This window comes from Lepidochelys kempii, chromosome 7 (genome assembly GCF_965140285.1).
Source record: "Lepidochelys kempii isolate rLepKem1 chromosome 7, rLepKem1.hap1, whole genome shotgun sequence".
Taxonomy (NCBI): Eukaryota; Metazoa; Chordata; order Testudines; family Cheloniidae; genus Lepidochelys; species Lepidochelys kempii.
Genome location: NC_136386.1, coordinates 96,684,094 through 96,702,705, shown reverse-complemented (window position 1 = coordinate 96,702,705; position 18,612 = coordinate 96,684,094). Strand labels below are relative to the sequence as shown.

The 18,612-nt window shown below is 39.2% G+C and overlaps 1 protein-coding gene across 10 annotated transcripts in view; it reads right to left on the bottom strand.

Annotated features, from left to right (window-relative positions):
- CFAP46 (cilia and flagella associated protein 46) overlaps nt 1–18,612 on the bottom strand; it is a 141,051-nt gene that overhangs the window by 89,330 nt on the left and 33,109 nt on the right. For 9 of the 10 annotated variants that reach the window (XR_012160032.2, XM_073353952.2, XM_073353955.2 and 6 more), the window contains exons 13-19: nt 16,863–17,091; nt 13,653–13,773; nt 12,057–12,180; nt 11,382–11,512; nt 6,922–7,067; nt 6,222–6,355; nt 621–833 (exon numbers count right to left, since the gene is read on the bottom strand). Coding sequence is in view for 9 of the 10 variants with exons in the window: in XM_073353952.2 (XP_073210053.1) it covers nt 621–833; nt 6,222–6,355; nt 6,922–7,067; nt 11,382–11,512; nt 12,057–12,180; nt 13,653–13,773; nt 16,863–17,091 (1,098 nt within the window). In the remaining variant the exon portion in view is untranslated. Of the gene's footprint in view, nt 1–620; nt 834–6,221; nt 6,356–6,921; nt 7,068–11,381; nt 11,513–12,056; nt 12,181–13,652; nt 13,774–16,862; nt 17,092–17,730; nt 17,796–18,612 lie in introns of those variants that run through there. The other variant, XM_073353961.2, reaches the window with a different exon arrangement.

Below are 18,612 nucleotides of genomic sequence, written 5' to 3'. Positions count from 1 at the left end.
TTCAGACTTTAGTGATGATTTAATGGCAGTTACAGGTTTATGGATATCCCCTGGACTGCAACCAACTACTGTGTGTTTTCCTTTTACTTTCTTTCCCTCCCCCCGCTTTAAATTTTACAAAGCTTTTACATTCATAAAAATTAATAGACCACACTTGCTTTGATTATTAAACATTTACAACAAATATAATGCATTAAATTTGAAAGAGATGGACATCAAGTGAATACATTTCAGGGCACCCTGCTTTGGCAAGACAGGGTGCAGAGTAAGCTTTTCCTTTTGATTAGCCACAGAAGCCCTGCTGCCACTCCAAACTAAAAAGACCAGATCAGCTTTGTATAGTCACTCTTTAATAAGGTTTAGACAGGGCAGAGTGAATATCATGCAGTGTTAGACTGGGGAACTTCATTTTAAACCAACTAATCCACTATACCATCTCAAATATCCATGCACAAATCAAATAAAACACTAACAACATTTCTTTAGTGCTATTGGAATATGGCACAATGAAAAAGTGATTTATGATTAGTGAAAAAATATTTTTAGAATTTATTTTTAGCTTCATAAAAGGCTTAATAGAAAAGAGAAAGGTAATAATCAAACTCAACCATCATACTTACCCACTGTGTCCAGTATTCTTGATTGCACTGAGAAGACTCTGCAGGGACTCAACAATCTCTCGCTGTCTTCCTGAAGCTATAAGATGTTTATTGTGATTTAAGACATACACCACTGTGTTGTGAACAATCCAGGCCTCATTTAACTCTTCTCCCATTTCTGCAGCCCGCAGAAAGTTTTCCATAGCATATTGGGATAAGTGGTCTATCCAGATACTATAAAATTAATATTAAGTAGCTATTATTCCAAAACTACAAAACCAAAACGAATATATTCTAAGAACTAGAATTTACAAGCACTCTTGCTTGACCCAGCAACCATTTTTTAAACACAGTATTTTGTATGGAATTTTCTAATTGTTTGTTTGTTTTTTAAATATGAAATAGATGGGGGGAAGAGAGAAGAAGGAAAATCAACATAAGGAACATCAGTCTCCAGAACGCTAAAACACTACTGTCATCCAAAATAATGCAAACAGTGTGTTCCATAATCCAAATCTAGTGTCTTATCCCCAGGGCACCTTATAAAGTGTCCATGAGTCCATGTCTCAGTCCCAGAGCTCATTACAAACTTCAGGTTAAAACTATAATTGAATATAGATTTTTAGTGTCCATTTAATTTTGCAGCACATTCCTAGCTTGCCTATCTGGATAGTTAGGTTAAAGTGCACAGGAGGGCACCCCAATGCTGCACATGTATCAAGAATTCATAGATTTTTATGACCAGAAGGGACCATTATGATAATCTGTCTTGACCTCCTCCATAATACAAATCATAGAATCAATCCAGTAATTTCTGCATCAAGTCCATAACTATTGTACTTTCTATACAGCAGGCTCATAATTACTGTTCCGTCTAGGTTGAGCACATGCATGGAAGCACATCTTTCTGACAGGTGTCGTACATAGCTAAGTGCTTGCTGCCTAGGAAAACATTCTCCCACTACTTCTAGTGTCACTGGTCTGGGGACAGTGGGGTGAAAAAGCTTAACTGCTCAGCATATGTCTGGAACTGTCAAGGACATTTTGGTGCCACATCTCACATCTTTAAATGGCTTTTTTTTCCCCTCGTGCCATATAGTTGATTGAAAATGAGAAGTAAAGGAATTGATGTAAAACTAGCTTGGAACCCTAGAACTCCACAGAGGGGAATAGTCCAAAATCACTTGATAACATGAAGAAGACTGTCGAGAATTCTGCAGCAGTACAGTTAGCAAGCAGTTTGGAATCTGCATCAGCATACTTCTAAAAATAATTATTTGCATAGTAGACTAAAAATTACAGTATAAACACAAGTATCCTCAAAATAACAAAAGGAGAGGGATAGATGAGTTCAAGGTCAATACAACTGATGTAAAGAAGATGTTTCTGACACATATTGCCTATGACACAGCAAAGGAACTAAGGCTGGTTTGGGACACAGTCCCTCTCACGAAACACTCGAATCCCTGATGGGCTCTACATGTAGCCAAATGCTCACTACTTTCTAGTTTCAGAGTAACAGCCGTGTTAGTCTGTATTCACAAAAAGAAAAGGAGTACTTGTGGCACCTTAGAGACTAACCAATTTATTTGAGCATGAGCTTGCATCCGATGAAGTGAGCTGTAGCTCACGAAAGCTCATGCTCAAATAAATTGGTTAGTCTCTAAGGTGCCACAAGTACTCCTTTTCTTTTTACTTTCTAGTTGCAATCTTGTGGCACCAAGGCGCATACACTCCTAAAAGTAGAACAGCAATTTTTTATACTGGAGGAAGCATTGTCTAATCATAGAGACTTTAAGCTTCAAATCATGATGAAATTGAATGTGAGTAGAAGTATTAGCATCCCTTAGTTGATGTGTCTTTAATTATTTCTTTTTAGATCCTTCTTTAATGAAAGCTTTTCCTGAGAGCATATTGAATAAAGACGGCCAGAGGATGCCCTAATTATTTTAATAAGGACCCACCACATACTTTAGCTTCTTCAGGGTCTATGCTAATTTATCTGAACTGAGAGTGTCCCTCCACTACATGAAATATTGCTGAGCCACTCTGACCTTCCTGCTGCAAACCTGATACATGGTGCCAGGAACTTCCAAGCAGTATTTTCAGTGGCAGGGGTTCACAATGTCATGTCCCATGCATCAAATGTATTTTTTATTTAACAAATGCATGTCTCCATGCCTTCTAAAATATCCCCAGGTGTTTGGAATTCTTTGCTTCATTTTTAATTAAGATAACATTTTCCCCAAAAAAGAAAAGGAGTACTTGTGGCAAATTTATTAGTCTAAGGTGCCACAAGTACTCCTTTTCTTTTTGCGAATACAGACTAACACGGCTGCTACTCTGAAACCTGTCATTTTCCCCCAAGTGCTTCACGGTAATACAATAATAAAACAAATCTTTTAACTATAAAATCAGTTTTGAGGATGCACACTCCACTTATTAATCTCAAGGCAGCATAACTCAAAATACAGCTAACATTTTTATACAGCCTTACATGGCCACATGGAATCTGATTGCTTCATTCATCTGACCAAAACATTTCATTGTTGTTAACTGTATTACTGCAATGCCTACAGCCCCCAACTGAAATCAGGGTTTTACTATGCTAGTATAGACAGACAGTGTAAGACACAGTCCCTTCTGCAATAATATAATTACACAAAACAGACAAATGGTGGGATGGTACACAGAGAGATGCATTAACTTGCCCAAGGTCACACAGCGGTTAGTGGCAGATCTTGGAAGAGAATCAGGTCTCCTGTGTCCCCTATTACTGGCCTCTTTCCAAATCTGCACAGTAGTCAAAATATTTTTAAATATTCACCAGTATCAAAAATAAAAGCAGATTTTCTGCTGTCCTCTACTCCTTGTGCATTGCTCAGACAGTGTAAAGGGAGTAGAGACTGGCCATAGGCCCCCATCAAGCATACATCCAACAGAGCTCCTAAGTCTCTCTCCCAAAAACTATAGGAGAAGGGGGTATGAATGGGCATGAAGTGACCAAAGAGAGGTGGAGAGTTAGTATGGCTGAAGCATTCCTCAACTGGTGAATTGTTCCCTGCGGACGATAGTCAGCTGGCACATTGGATCATCCCCTGGGCTGCTCTAACCTGTGATTGGAGCAGGGAAGAGAATTAGAGATAAAAGCAGGGAGATAAAGGCAGAGATAAAAGCAGGATGGCAACAGTAAACCTGTCTCAAAATCCCTTTTCCTCCCTCCATTGCTTTTTAGAAAGGGCTAACGTACTGTACTCAACTTGTTCGTACCACTAAGTTGCAACAAGTACTGGTATTCTCAGGGTCATGATGTACCTCCGCATCCTTTCAGCTGACTACTGCATCTTCTCCTTTCATGTTCAACAGCAGCCAGCACAAAGGATCTTGCGGCATATTGGTACATCAAAGACAGTGATTTCAGATACTCAACAGGAAACCATAATTTCGGCAGCAAATTATCAGTCTAAAGCAGAGGTGGACAAACTATGGCCCCTGGGCCACATCTGGCCTAAGGAACCATCCTGCCCGGCCCTTGAGCTCCCAGCCAGGGAGGCTAACCCCCCGGCCCCTCCCCTGATATTCCCCCTCCCACGCAGCCTCAGCGCGCCGTGCCACCAGTGCAGGAGGGGCTGCACTGTGGGGGCAAGGGACAGCAGGAAGGGAGGCTCACCTGCAACCTCAGGGGAGCAGGCGGGCGGTGCGGATGGCAGAAGTGTGGTGAACGCGGGTGGAGGACTCAGGAGGAGCACCAGGCAGCCGTGCAGATGGCCGGAGAGAAGCGGAGCTTTAAAGGGGAAACCGCAACTTCTCTCTGGCTGCGTGGCTGCCCTTGCTCCTCCCGAGTCCTCTGCCCATGTTCGCAGGGCTGTATTCTGAAAGGGGCTTTAGAGGGGGGTTTGGATAGTGGTTGGGGGTTTAGATAGGGGTTGGGGCAGTCAGGGAGCGTGGGAGGTTGGATAGGGGGTGGGGTCCCGGTGGAGTGGTTAGGGGCAGGGGGTCCCAGGTGCGGGTGGTCGGGGACAAGGAGTTGGGGGGGTTGGATGGGTTGGGGTTCTTGGGGGGACAGTCAGGGGGTGGGAAGTGGGAGGTGGAGGATAGGGTTAGGGGAGGCATAGCCTTCCCTATCTGGCCCTCCATACAGTTTTGGAACCCCGATGTGGCCCTCAGGGCCAAAAAGTTTGCCCACCCCGGTATAAAGGGTCAATGTGTCCCTCCAATTTTATTATTTAAAAGAGAACAGAAACAGAAGAGAGGGAAGGAAATGAAGGGAAGAAGAGAATTTACTCAGGGATATATATATACTTGCTAGGAAATGGTTACTCTTCACTCTCAGTTTTTCAGAGTATAAATATATAAAATTTGTAGTGGAAATTACTGTCCCTCAGCCTAAAACTTTCAGCATTATATATTAATATATTATAATGAATGATGATGATAATCTTAACTTCTACAGAGCTTTCCATCTGAGGATCTCAAGGAACTTCAAACATACCTAAGAAAGGTTGTCTTGTTTTTTACCTCAGTACCCATTCCTTCATTATGGCGTCATGATAGTAATGCCATGGTCAAAGTTCCATTTTAAAAAAGATGATAAATGTTTCCCCACACAACCCCCTCTAAAAATATGAAAAAAAAATCTGCTTTACAGACAATTTCTCTTGTGTAATTTATGCCCAGAGGTGAACTTTTCTTTTAAAGTTTGATGTTAAGCAGACATCTATTTCTGAGGCAAGAATTAAAAAAAAAAAGATATTTTTTTCACTTTGATTTTGATCCTTTTTAATGTCTAATCATAATTCAGTACCATCCTATTTTAAGAAATTCCATGTCTTTTTTTCATTAATTCTCAGTGAGTATGAGCATACACTTTTTTGTTTTTGTTTTTCCCCAAGTTTGAATGCCAACTTACAAGTTATTAGAGGTGGCCTTCAGGAACATTATAATCTCCTTGAAAGGACTTCAGTTCCAAAGGTAAAATTTACTACATAGATCCCTTTCTCCCTTGATTTTAAACAGAAACAAATAACTTAATAGCATTTATGGAGGTGGGAGAAAAAAAGAAACCTGAAATTAATTTCTCTTCATTTCACTCCCTTTGGATGGAGGGAATAGAGAGGAAGTTTTTCCAACTTAAGTCATTTATTATGTATTTACATAGATGCTCAGATATTATTACAGTGACGGGCATTGTACAGAAAAAGACAGAATGGAATACATTGGTTTTGGAATTTGAACAGAAAATTTTCTGAGTTTTGGCAATTATGTTTTTTTTAAACTATGAAATCCTATTTTTTTTTTAAATGGACAGCACAGTTAACCTTAGCTTTAAAGAGTTTTTGTGTGGCTATAAGCTTCTTAGGTCTGACAGTTAAAATGTTCATTGCAAGAGTGTATGCCAGTAGCTATTCCATAATGGAGCCAACTCAGAAACTGCCACTTAAAACCTTTTCCTTTAGCTTCTCTCTCTTTTCCCACTAGAATCCATGCCTTTGAAAATGAACCATTTGATAACAATGGATTTTATTTTAAGAAGTAACAACTTTTGAAAATATCTTCATGGTGTGATCATCAAACAGAATTTGCCAAAGGCCCCAGGGTTTGGTACAGATTAAAGAAAAACACCTGTATGTTATCCAATCTGGATCATGTTCAGGAAGTTTGGAAATATATCCTGTGGGATGCTGGCTTGTATCTTCAGGCGGAACAGCATGGTCATTCAGCTGAACACCCTCCAATCTTAACAAATGAATAGTCACCTAGAAATATATATAGAAAACATATATATGAAACTGCAATTTCATCAAACCATATCACATTGAAAATAGAGACTGGCTTCTGCTCAAGTCACAGTCTCAATTCTACAAGAAAATATTAGCTGCACAATTTTGTCAAATACTGTCTAGGCATATAGCAATTTATCACAAAATATATTAAATGTAGTCCTTCAAATTCCTTATAACCTGACAATGAATTTAACATAATTCCTGTAAAAAAAAAACAACCACCACACCTTATCTCAGTGAAATTTTAAAACTCCAGGGCTCTATGGGCAGTTGTCAAACATTTGCAATAAATTCACTGAGAAATACATTATCTGTACTGACACGGAAAACATTAGTATACTTACTTTAAATGGAAACTTCTTAGACATTAGCTTCATGAAACTAATTTTTTTTAGTTGCTCTGCAAACACATTAGTTATTGTTTACAATCTCTAATATTTGGCACATCATTCCTTAAGATGAATGTATACCAGCACTATAGATAAAGCCAAGGATGGAGGACACAAAAAATGAATATTACAGCTGTAGCATTTACCAACCTCTGCATTAATGAATCTTATTTCTGCTAATGTTCTGAGTAAATCTCTTTCAAGAGAGAATGATTTAATGGGTAAGGATGATTCCATTTGTAGGCTTCCACCTCGATTATCATCCATCACAATTGTACTAGCTTTCTTCTTTTGAGCTAAGAAAAAGGAAGCTTTACTTATTATTGTTGTTATGTAAATCAGAAAGACTTTTTACTTTACTCCTAAATAAGAAAAATGCCGAGTTACATTAAAATCTATAAAAGGGATAGAATGAATCAGATTTAAAATTGCTGCCTCCAAAATCCTTATTCATTACAGTTTACTGCAACTGAAAATACCTCTCTGCAGGCAGTGCCGGGAGACAAGTATGTAAATCAGTTAGATGGATGGTAGTGTGAGTGGGACATCATGCAGTGATCAGGAAATGGCAGCTTTAAAGAGTCTTCTCTTGTCAAACCAAGCACCTTTCTCACATTTCTGGGTTGCTGGCATGAAGCTGTGACTACAGAAAACACAGGGGGACAGAAGCAGCTCCTTTGTGCTCCACTTCTTGCTTCCTGAATCTATCATTCTTCCACAATTGAGTTGTATAGGTTAGACATCTTTGAGTGCTGACACATTACAGTTTTTTACTTTTTCAAATTGGTTAACATTAGGGTTGCTAATTTACTAATTGCAGAAAACCTAACACCCTTGCTCCGTCCCTTCCAAAGGCCTCTCCCATTCTCTGAGGCCTTACCCCAACTCATTCCATCCATCACTCGCTGTCCCCACCCTCACTCACTAGCTCATTTTCACCAGGCTGGGGAAGGGGGTTGGGGTGAGGCCAGAAATGAGGGGTTCAGGGTACAGGATGGGGCTCTGGACTGGGGGCTGAGGTGCGGGAGGGGGTGAGGGCTCCGGCTGGGGGTAGGGGCTCTGGGCTGGGGCTGAGGGATTAGGAGTGCGAGGGGGGCTGAGGGCTCTGGCTAGGGGTGTGGGTCAGAAGTAGGGCTGGGGATGAGGGGTTTGAGGTGCAGGAGGGAGGTGAGGGCTCCAACTACGGATGTGGGTCTGAGGTGGGTCTGAAGATGAGGGGCTTGGGGTGCAGGAGGGGTCTCCAGGCTGGGGCTGAGGGGTATGGAGTGTGCGAGAGTGCTCAGGGCTGGGGCAGGGGGTTGGGGTGTGGGAGGGGCTGAGGGGGTGCAGGCTCTGGGTGGCGCTTACCTCAGGTGACTCCTGGGAAGCGACCAGCATATCCTTCTGGCTCCTAGGGGGAGGGGCAGCCAGGGGTTCTGCGCGCTGCCCCCACAGCAAACACTGACTGCTGTTCCTGGCCAATGGGAGCTGCAGAGCTGGCACTCGGGGAGGGGGCAGTGCACGGAGCCCCCGTGGCTGCCCCTCCCCTAGGAGCCAGAGAGACTTCCCGGGAGCCGCATGGAGCCGGATAGGGAGCCTGCCAGCCCCTTGCCAACCGGACTTTTAACAGCCCACTCAGCTGGCAACCCTAGTTAACTTGCACTTTTATGTTTTGTAAGCATTACAGTTGAGATTTTGCTCAGTTTGGGCAGGTGTGAACTTTTCAAGATTTGCTCCAATCAGAGTGTGTATGTTTGGATTTCACAGATATGAGCCCGGCTCACATTTTCCAGTTCACTTCTTTCATTGTCTTACAGGGATCAGAACACTGGGCATTTTGTCCTGGCAGAGGAAGAGAAAATCTCAAATGGTGTTAAAATCAAGAAGGGGAATGATGGTCTGTCAACCTCACAGTAATTAAGAGAAAACAGATTCTCTTTTCCCTTGGATTAAGCATTAATCCAACATCCTGGAACATGGCAATTCTGTCCCCTGTTGTGCCCTAACTCTTGGTGTAAAATTGTGAATGTCGTGATGAAGTAGCTAGGGTGGTACTGTAGGGCTGTTTAGGCAGGTCTATTTAGGCACAGGGATTAAGTAAATCTGTTTGTGTGCAGAACAATTCATTGTGGTGACTGAAACAATTTACTACGGTTGAGGTGGACTTTTCATCACTGGCAATTTTAAAATCAAGATTAGATGTTTTTCTAAAAATCTATGCTCTAGTTCAAACAGAAATTAACTCAGAGAAGATCTATGTCCTGTATTATGCAGGAGGACAGACTAGATAATCAAAATGCCCTTCTGGCTTTATAATCTATGTAGCATTCAGTGTCTCATAAGTGTCAACAGGTGGACCAGTGACAGGCAGGGAGGCCATCACTTCCTCCCAGGACCAATTTAAAACAGTTTTATCCTTTTAAGTGTGAGTTGATTTTTGACCAATTTCTAGATAAACAGAGACTATCCTCTCTGGTGATTACCCTCAGCAATAAAATAGTCTTATTTCAGACCCTGTACTTTTTTCTTGAGATTTTCTTTACTAAAAATTCCAGCCCAGCATGTTATATTCCTGCATTAAAATAACAGAACACTACGACAAAAGAATTCCAGTTTACAAGATATGTAATATTGTTTGTGCACAAGACACAAATGATTTGTATTTATATGCATACAACAATTCTGATCCATCTACAAACCTCCCAAATGAACAATGATATAGCTTTAACTAAACATCCTATGAACTATTAAATGAATAATAATGCCACATAAATTTCATTTATATGCTGGAAAACATGCTTCATGGCTCGCTACTTGTCTAACAACTGATTAATTGTACCAAATATTACCCTTTTACATCACTGATAACTGTGTAACAAACATCAAATTCTCTGCGGGTAAAAACTGGCACAGTTCCATAGATTAAATGGCACTGTACCAATTAACACCCATAGAAAATTTGGCCAATTACTCCTGTGTTACTTCCTCTTTCTAACATTTACCTGTATAAATAACTTTAAGTAGACTCTGTATATCTACTGATGAAAACTGCTATACAAGACCTACATATTATGATTATGTATACCTAACCGTACATTTGTGGTTTTACCTACAGCTATCCCCCTGAAACACAAACAGATATTATTTAAGGAAAAGATAAACATGAATAAGAACAAAGTCTGGTCACCCTTTTCCAACTGCCATGATTTCATGTTGCAGCACAGTGAATAACACTGTAATGTTGCTCTTGGAAAAGCCTTGTTTGGAAGTATCGGTAGGTTTCTATATGTACGCGTGGTGTGAGGAAGAAAGTACACATATTTACACCCTGGAATCTTGTTTTAAGTTCAGTTACTGGAGAGAACAAATAATCTTATTGTAACACAAATTGTTTTGATTTTAACATAATGTAACATCAGAGATTTAACTAGTATAAGGAACAGCTGTGCAATTAGAAATGTGCTTGGTTCAGAATGTTCAAAATGCACTTTTATTATATACATAAAAACATGAGGCACATTACTGATGGCATTGATTTGTAAAAAGGACACGGTTGTTCAACTAATTTAAAAAGACGAAGTTTTTGAAAATTGCCATTAACACACTCACATAGCTCTAAATAAAATACATTCCTCAAATAGGACTGCTTTGTGCCAAGCTTCTCTATTTCTGCATTCCTGATGCCTCGTACAACTATTCATGCTCAAACAGCTTTTCAATTAAAAATCAAAGGCACTAAAATGAAAACTTTTGGAGTATATAGTGTCCTCAATTCATGTATACAGTTGCCATTAATGGAGTTCTGCCTGATGTTTGAGAGCAATAGGCTATATAGTCCTTAAATATATAATTGTCCACATAATGGAAAAAATGGATTAAAATTCACTTTTAAAAGGACATCATTGATTTGAAAAGAAATGACTTGAAAGTAGTTTCTGACACCCTGTAAATCCTCCCTGACAAATCTATGAATTTTACTATCACATTTACCTAATTTTTTAAAAACGCTTCTCCCATGTTTTTGAGAGAAAGACACACATTAACAATAGGAGAAACTGACTACCACTAATACTGGATAAAAACCTACTGCTAATATCATCTAATGGAATTATTCCTTTAGCTTGACTGCTAGAGTTCTGCAATCTGAAGCTGAATGTTCCAAGGTTCAAAACCTGAAGACAATCCAGACATGGGGTGGTTATATACACAAACTGCTATCACAGTATGAAATAAATACACTGAAAAAAGAGAAGCTCCATTCGCTCTAATCTTTTTCAGTGATAGGAACCTCAGGAGTTATAATACTACATAAAACATTCTCAGATAGAATTCCAATTTTTAAATTGATGTGTTTTTAATTCTTTGCTAATGCAATATTATGGCAGCCTAATACCTTGTAAATTAGCAAAATAATAGACTCTCTCAAAATTTTGCAGACTAATTTAAAGTTCTATTTTACTACTAATTTACCAAATCAGAAGTGTTGAATTGTTTAATAATCAATTATCCCTCTGGGGTTAAAACAAATTTAAAGTAATTTATTTACAATGTATGACACTGAGTTCTCATTTAAAAATACTTTTAAGATATCAATTAAGAAAAGTTACAATGTAAGTAATGTGTTGACTTACATTTTTTAGATTTTGGTACCTTCCTCATCTGAGTATCATCATACAAGAGACAGAATCTGCATGCTGCCCGGCACACATCCCATACTCCTTGTTTCCGTGCAACTTTTGCCAAATCTGCCCAAAGTCTTATTCTATCACACAAAAAGCACATGTAAAAACTATTTAATTAGCTAATTTATTTCCTAAATTCTAGATTCAGCCTGAAACTTCAGGTTAATTGAAAATATCCTTCATCATAATACAGACTTTAAAGTCTAGTAACAATTATTTTAATATTACTAAATTGAGGGTCAATTTTTATCACTAATAAAGATAACTTATAAATCATAAAGCATCGACCATCAACTGCAGAAGGAGGGTGCCAGTTACTGAAGACTCCTTATACATTGGAAATGAAGGAATAAAGCTGTTATTTCTAATTATATCAGCATATAGATAAACAAAACAAAGCTAAACAAAATTTAACGGCTTATGATATGGCCACACTGATCCCTTGCTTAAAAGTAAGTACATGCTTAAATGCTACATTGGATCTGTACCAGGGTGCTCAGCACCTTGCAGGATTGAGCCTCAAATAATTTCAGAGTCCTAATATCAAAACTTTCCCCTTTGGCATTAGTAATATACCACTTTTAAAATGAAAAAAAATATCTACACCTTCTTTATGGTAATTACCTCTCCTTGTCATTTCCATGCCCTAATCGTTTCAAATGTCCATTGGTTTTCTCCACACTCTTAGTATGATGCTGTGCTTTTGCACAGAGATAACTTATTTGACTCCTACTTTTACCTGAGGAAACTTAATGGAGACAAAGAAATGCAAGCAAATTTTGAAGTATTACAATGCACGTTTTTCATCACTACAATAACTTCATTCATAAGTAGGTCCTTATATATTTTAAAATATCTATATTATACTAATTAAAAAAATACTAACAATTTTGTTTGGAATTAGTATATAAAAATGTTCTATAATTTCCCAAATCAGCAAAAAATAGTTTGATTCAGTGCAGCCTAATTAAAAAGAGAAATATATCTATAATTGGAGACCTCTACTATATGGGGTATATGTGATTTGTGTGAGTATATGTGATTCATTCGTGTGATTTTGTGTGCTAATTGGAATTTAGAATAATATTTGAAATCTCATTGATAAAGCAATCTATGTCGAGTCAGTGAAAAGTATACATACTGGTTCACAACAAAATTTGTGAAATATTTGAAATTTTGCCTTTTATAGTGCTCAGAGCTTCCTTCAAAAGGCCCCAATTCAGCACTTGACAAACTGTGCTCCAGCATCCAGGGACCACCAGGGCTATGACTCCCTAGCTATGCTCCCTCTCCCTTGGACACTATCTCTACACTGTGGTGAAGGAGGGGAATCCTCAGAAGGCTGCTTAAACTGACGTTATAGGTGCTTTGTACTGCTAGAGTGGCACAAAGCAGCAGGAATAGTATGGACAATCTATCTCCTGATGGACGCTGTTTAACGACAGAGTGGGTAGCCTTTCACAGGATAAAATGTCCATGGTATAACGTACAAGCAATGAGCTCAAATCCTGGGGTCCGTGTTTTAGAAGGTAAACTGTGAATTTATATTTAGTTCTTTGCATAATAAAGAAACAAGAGAGCACTCAAAATTGAAAGGCAACAAATTTGAAAGTAATAAAGAACATATGTATTTCAATGCCACAGAATATTATTGAGTCAAACAGTAACTTGAAAGAGCATTCAATAGTTACCATGTATGACTAGGAACAGCTTCTGCTGTTACAAATTTAAAATAAAATTATACAAGACATCAATTTTTTGTTGAGAGCATAAGTTTATAGTGTCACACAGTTATGTGCATCGGAAATGGGACTACAGGGTTTCCTCCAAAAACATGATGACCCTACCGAAGGCAATGGGAATTTTGCCACTACAGAAATGATTTCACCCAAAGGCATATAGTCTTCTAAACAGAAAAGAAGTACTTGTGGCACCTTAGAGACTAACCAATTTATTTGAGCATGAGCTTTCATGAGCTACAGCATCCGATGAAGTGAGCTGTAGCTCACGAAAGCTCATGCTCAAATAAATTGGTTAGTCTCTAAGGTGCCACAAGTACTCCTTTTCTTTTTGCGAATACAGACTAACACGGCTGTTACTCTGAAACCAGTCTTCTAAACATTATCGTTGGCCCCAGTGGTCAAATATCTTTCAGGCTGGGTAAAGAATCAGTAACAGACAAATCTTTAACCTATTTTAATCACAGCAAACATACCTTACCTTTAGCTTCATTTTCACTGTCAAGGACTATTTGAAATGCATCAGGAGCCAGTGCAAGACCTGCATTGACCAAAAGAGACCGCTTCTTCCTCACACTGTCTTTCTGCTTCCCTTTTTTAGCCTACATAAAGAAAAGGACTAACTGTCATGGGTACATTCACAGTTGTATTAAAAATAAATACATTTTCATTAAATTGGTGTTTGTACATCTGTCAAGGCTGATTCCACACTCTGGCACTTCGAGTGCAGAAAGTGGGGGCCCGCAAGGATTCTAAAAATTAATACTGGCCACTCCATGCTTGTATTAAACTCCCAAGGTTACAGCTTCTCTCTGACCTTGAATGGGTAGATGCTGCCACCACCCAAATGCAAAACCCTCCTTTTTGGAACCCAGGAAGGTGCCCTTGGGAATTCCCTCCTTTGGGGTACCCTCAAGCCCTTTCACTCCCTCCCGGGGAAGATCTGAGAAAGAAAACGAAGGAAATTAGCTGTTGCCCCAGCTAATTAAACAACATGTGCACAAATGTCTTAGGACACCAAAAATCCAATCCTGTTCTTAAAAAAGGTAAATTTTATTAAAAACAAAAGAGAAAGAAAATACATTTGGAACTTAGGTGTTTGCTAGATTTAAAAAACCCACTTTCAAAAATTATACATCAAGAATAACCTTCTTGAGGTCCACCTTAAAGGTTACAAGCAAAACAAAAAGCATTTGAGGTTAGCACAGAGGAGTCCACAAACCAATAAGAAATAAAAGAAATAACCCTAATTGCGTCTTCCTAGTCATTCCCTAATTTACTTACATATTTGGGGTTTCAGATAAGTAGGTTCAAGGTATGAATTGATGCTTTTTCATATCTGGTTTTAAAGCTGCTTACAGCATTGCTGTTCTGTGTCTCTGCTCTCCAGAGAGCAACAGACAGACAAAGGGAAAGTTTTTTTTCCCAATTTTAAAAAGTTTTAGCCCTCCCACTGGCTCTTTGGGTCAGGTGCCCACTCCCTTTCTTTTACCTAGCCAGGGAGACTTTTTAACCTTTACAGGTAAAGCAAGCAGAGACACCAAGAGGGACTTTATAGCGAACTGGCTGGCTGGGTGTCCATAAAAGGGAGCTACTCCCACCTTTATTTATCACAACATCTCACCCATTAAATAAGCCACAACATTGGTCACAGGCTTACGTACCACAGGAATTGCATTACAGTCCAGAAACACTTATGTACTGTTCTACAATGTTATTATTGGATAGACTTACTCTGAAACCTTGGTTCTTGACATGAACATTTTGAGGCTAACTCAGAGCATATGCAGGTAACTACATTTTAATGTTGCTCACATTCATGGCTGAATTTTACTATTTAATTTTTAACGTATGAACTGTCACTATGATATATTCTCAAAAATAAAATGGTTCAGTTAAAGAAAATTACAAAACAGTTTGGTTATGACCAAATATAATTGAGAATTAATATGCAACGTATCAACCAAAAAAGCATCAGTGGTCCATTTCACAGCACATTGTGGAGCAAATGCAAATTAGTTATTCCAAAAACAGGTCTGAGGATGCAACCTGAGGAAATCCCTTCATGCAAATGATGCAGGTTGGTGGTCTGCAGGAATCGGAGAGTCATGGCTTGCCAGGGGCGAGCAGATGTTTAGGATAGTATGGTCCTTCAGGAAACCTCTATAATTTCAGCCAGAAATCCTCGTGTTTTAACATTAAATTATTATTTTCAGCTTCTGTTCCACATGTGAGGAGTAACTGTGCACATCCGTACACTAATGAACCAGTAGCAACATACACAGGTGATCTTTGTAGTCTTTAAAGACTACATACATGTATCCATCCCACACTGATTTGGACCTTCAGATCGAAAGGAAACTCTCAGCTTTCATCTACAAAACATGTTTCTAGGCTTCTTCCTTGTGAAGCTAGCCTTGAAATTGTAACCCTATATAAACTGGTTGCTAGAGTTGGAAGCTTGTCACTGACTTGTCCTAAAGATCAAATTCATAACTAACTGTAACTGCCCAGCACTAACCTCTAGGTTCTATGACAACCATGGCCAAGGATCTCTGAATTTCTGTGAAGACTCCAAATCCGTTTGTAGTTGCAGGAAGCAATGCCTCCAAGGTTGACAGTGCAAAGGCTGCTGCAAGTTTCCTCCCAGCCAACCTGCAGCTGAGCAAGCTAGTATGATCCGTTATCACTATCAGCGGCAGTTCAGTAAAATGAAAAGCAACACAGGCTAATGGATGAAGCAATATACTCCTGTCTTCTATCCACAACTTTGACATTGATTCTCACTTAAGTTCTCTGTGTCTTCATTTCTCCAGTTGTAAAACTGAGGTAATAATTACCTGGCCCAAAGGAGGTTGTGGTTGTTAGGCAGATGATCTTTGTAAAACAGAATATAAGTGCTAAAATTCACCAGAATCCACACAAAACCTCTAGGGGCTAGGTTCTAAATGCACAGGCCTTCAGTTTATTTAGACAACTGACCCCTGAAACACAATTTTAAAAGTTGACAACTATGTAGAGAGCCAACCATAAGCTGCTGAGCTCCACTTTTGCAGCACAAAGATATAAATGGGGAAGAACCTTAATATTCTTAATATTTATATGCTTTTGTTGGTGCCTAAAACACCAGATTATTTGGGGACTATCACAGCTGAATTATCTGAGATGGTATCAGAGAAGTTGCTGGAGTCCTGAAACTATGCTATACCTAAAATCAAATCATACCTAAAATACAGCAGTCCACCAACGCTGACAATTGTATGCCAACACAGAGGGATCTGAAATGCAGCATTCCTTAATGTACTTTCCTATCTCCTTTATTGTACATGAGTGTTCTTAGTGTAAATATGGGATGGAATATTATTGGTATGCCGATACACAAGTTTATTTTCCCCATAAACCCTGCTAGTTCAGTCTCTTCCTACATGGGTGTATGGATGATATTGCCATCTGAATGCATCAGAACTGCTGCCCTCTCCTTTGAATACTGTCAGTAAAGATTAACATTAACAGTTATTTATTAAATAATTTTGCAAGAAATTACTCAAAAGGCCAAAACTTAATTATCTTAGAAATCTTGGATCTGAATATACACAATTCTTAGAATAGAATTATAAATGAAAATTTCTTTTGGAGAAGTTTAATAAGCAAACTTTTTGTTTCTACAAATGAAATTGTTCTTTATTATTACCTGTTCAATCATCATAATTGCTTGATCCTCTAGGCGCTCAGGTGACTTGTACAACATAGTGCATAAATGAAGACGATGAAAAGCCATTTTAAGATGTTCCTGGTATTGCCCATTGTTATCTAGATATATAGCCTTCTGAAAATGTTCCATGGCAGCTTCTATTCTATCTTCATCTTCTTCAATACGAGCAATTTCCATATGAACTTGGCAACGTAGCAAAATCAACAAGCTAGGAAATTGGACAATTTTATAGGTAAACTGTTAAAACAGTAAGAGACAAAGTTGTCTAGACTTAAAATTATAAAAAATGCAGCTGAAATATGAATAATATAAGTAACAAGATTCCTTCACTCAACTTATCTGTTCCTTGCATGTTTTCTGTGTCATATCATCATACTGAAGTGACTAACATAACCATTTACTACATTTTGCTTTCCTTAGCCCTGGGGAGCCAACACAGCCAAGAAAGAACTGTATAATCTTGCTGTTGAGTTGTTTCTTGTGTATCACTGATAGAGTTGTTCAAAAAGAGCCAGATTTTCAGTAGTTCCTATTTAGGCACCTAAATGACATGACCATATTTTCAAAAGTGCCCTGTAGACATACCCTGTGTGACTACGCAGTTACTTAAAATTAAGCATGTCATTAAGCACCTTCCTGAATCAGGGATGGGACAAGACACCTCTAAGGAAAATGTCACAACTACTACAAAAAAGGTGCTGGCAATACAATACATGGCACCCCTCCTTTTGACTAATGAATCAATACCCCAATGTGGTGTTAGAGGACACTAGGCTGCAGGAAGTGCTGTCTTTTGTCTGAGATGTAATAGTCAAGCTCTCACCTCTTGGAAGAAACAGTAACTAACCTTCATATAACTGTTGTTCGAGATGGGTTGCGCATGTCCATTTCACTATAGGTGTGTGTGCGCCCAGCACACAGTTGTTATAGACTTTCTTCCCTCAGCAGTACTTGTTGGGATGCAGTGAGCTCTCTGCTACCTCATGCTACTCTACATAGGTATAAAGAGCAGAGTGCCTCCCCACCCCCCCGAGCCTCCTCAGATCCTTCTTACCAGATAGACTTTGATATGGTCCTTCAGGAAACCATATCAAACCGGTGTCATGGAATAGAGGGTGAGTCACGGACATACAACACATTTCAAAGAACAACTTACAAGAGGTTTAACCATTTTTTCTTTGAGTGATTGCATGTGTCCATTCTTTTGCAGAGGAATCGCAAGCAGTTCAAACAGGGGTTGCCCTTGGTGTCTATTTGAACAAAGATTGGAGAACCACACAACTAATCTGGTATCGTCCTTGGTTTGCTGAGAGATGGCACAGTGAGAGGCAAATGTATGGCCTGACAACCAAGTTGCCACCTCGTAGACATCCAAGGTGGGCACATGAGCGAGAAAGGCTGCAGAAGCTGCATGAAACTTGGTTGCACCGGCTAATATTCTAGTTGGGGGAGTCACATAGCCAATTGGCAGTGTAAACAAGCTGGAGCAAGCAGAAATCCAAGATGAGTTTCTTTGGGAGGACATTAGACTGCCCTTTATTCTGACTGCAACTCAATAAAAACAGCTGCAAGATTGAGCTAAATTACTTAGTTTGATCAATGTTTGACTCAGCCAAACCAGGAGAGTACGCCTAAGAGATGCAGACCGGTTTGGTGCCTGCTTTGAGCAGGAAGCTCCAATGGTGGACAGCACACGGACTCCATTAAGTGAAACTTGAGTCTGGCAGCC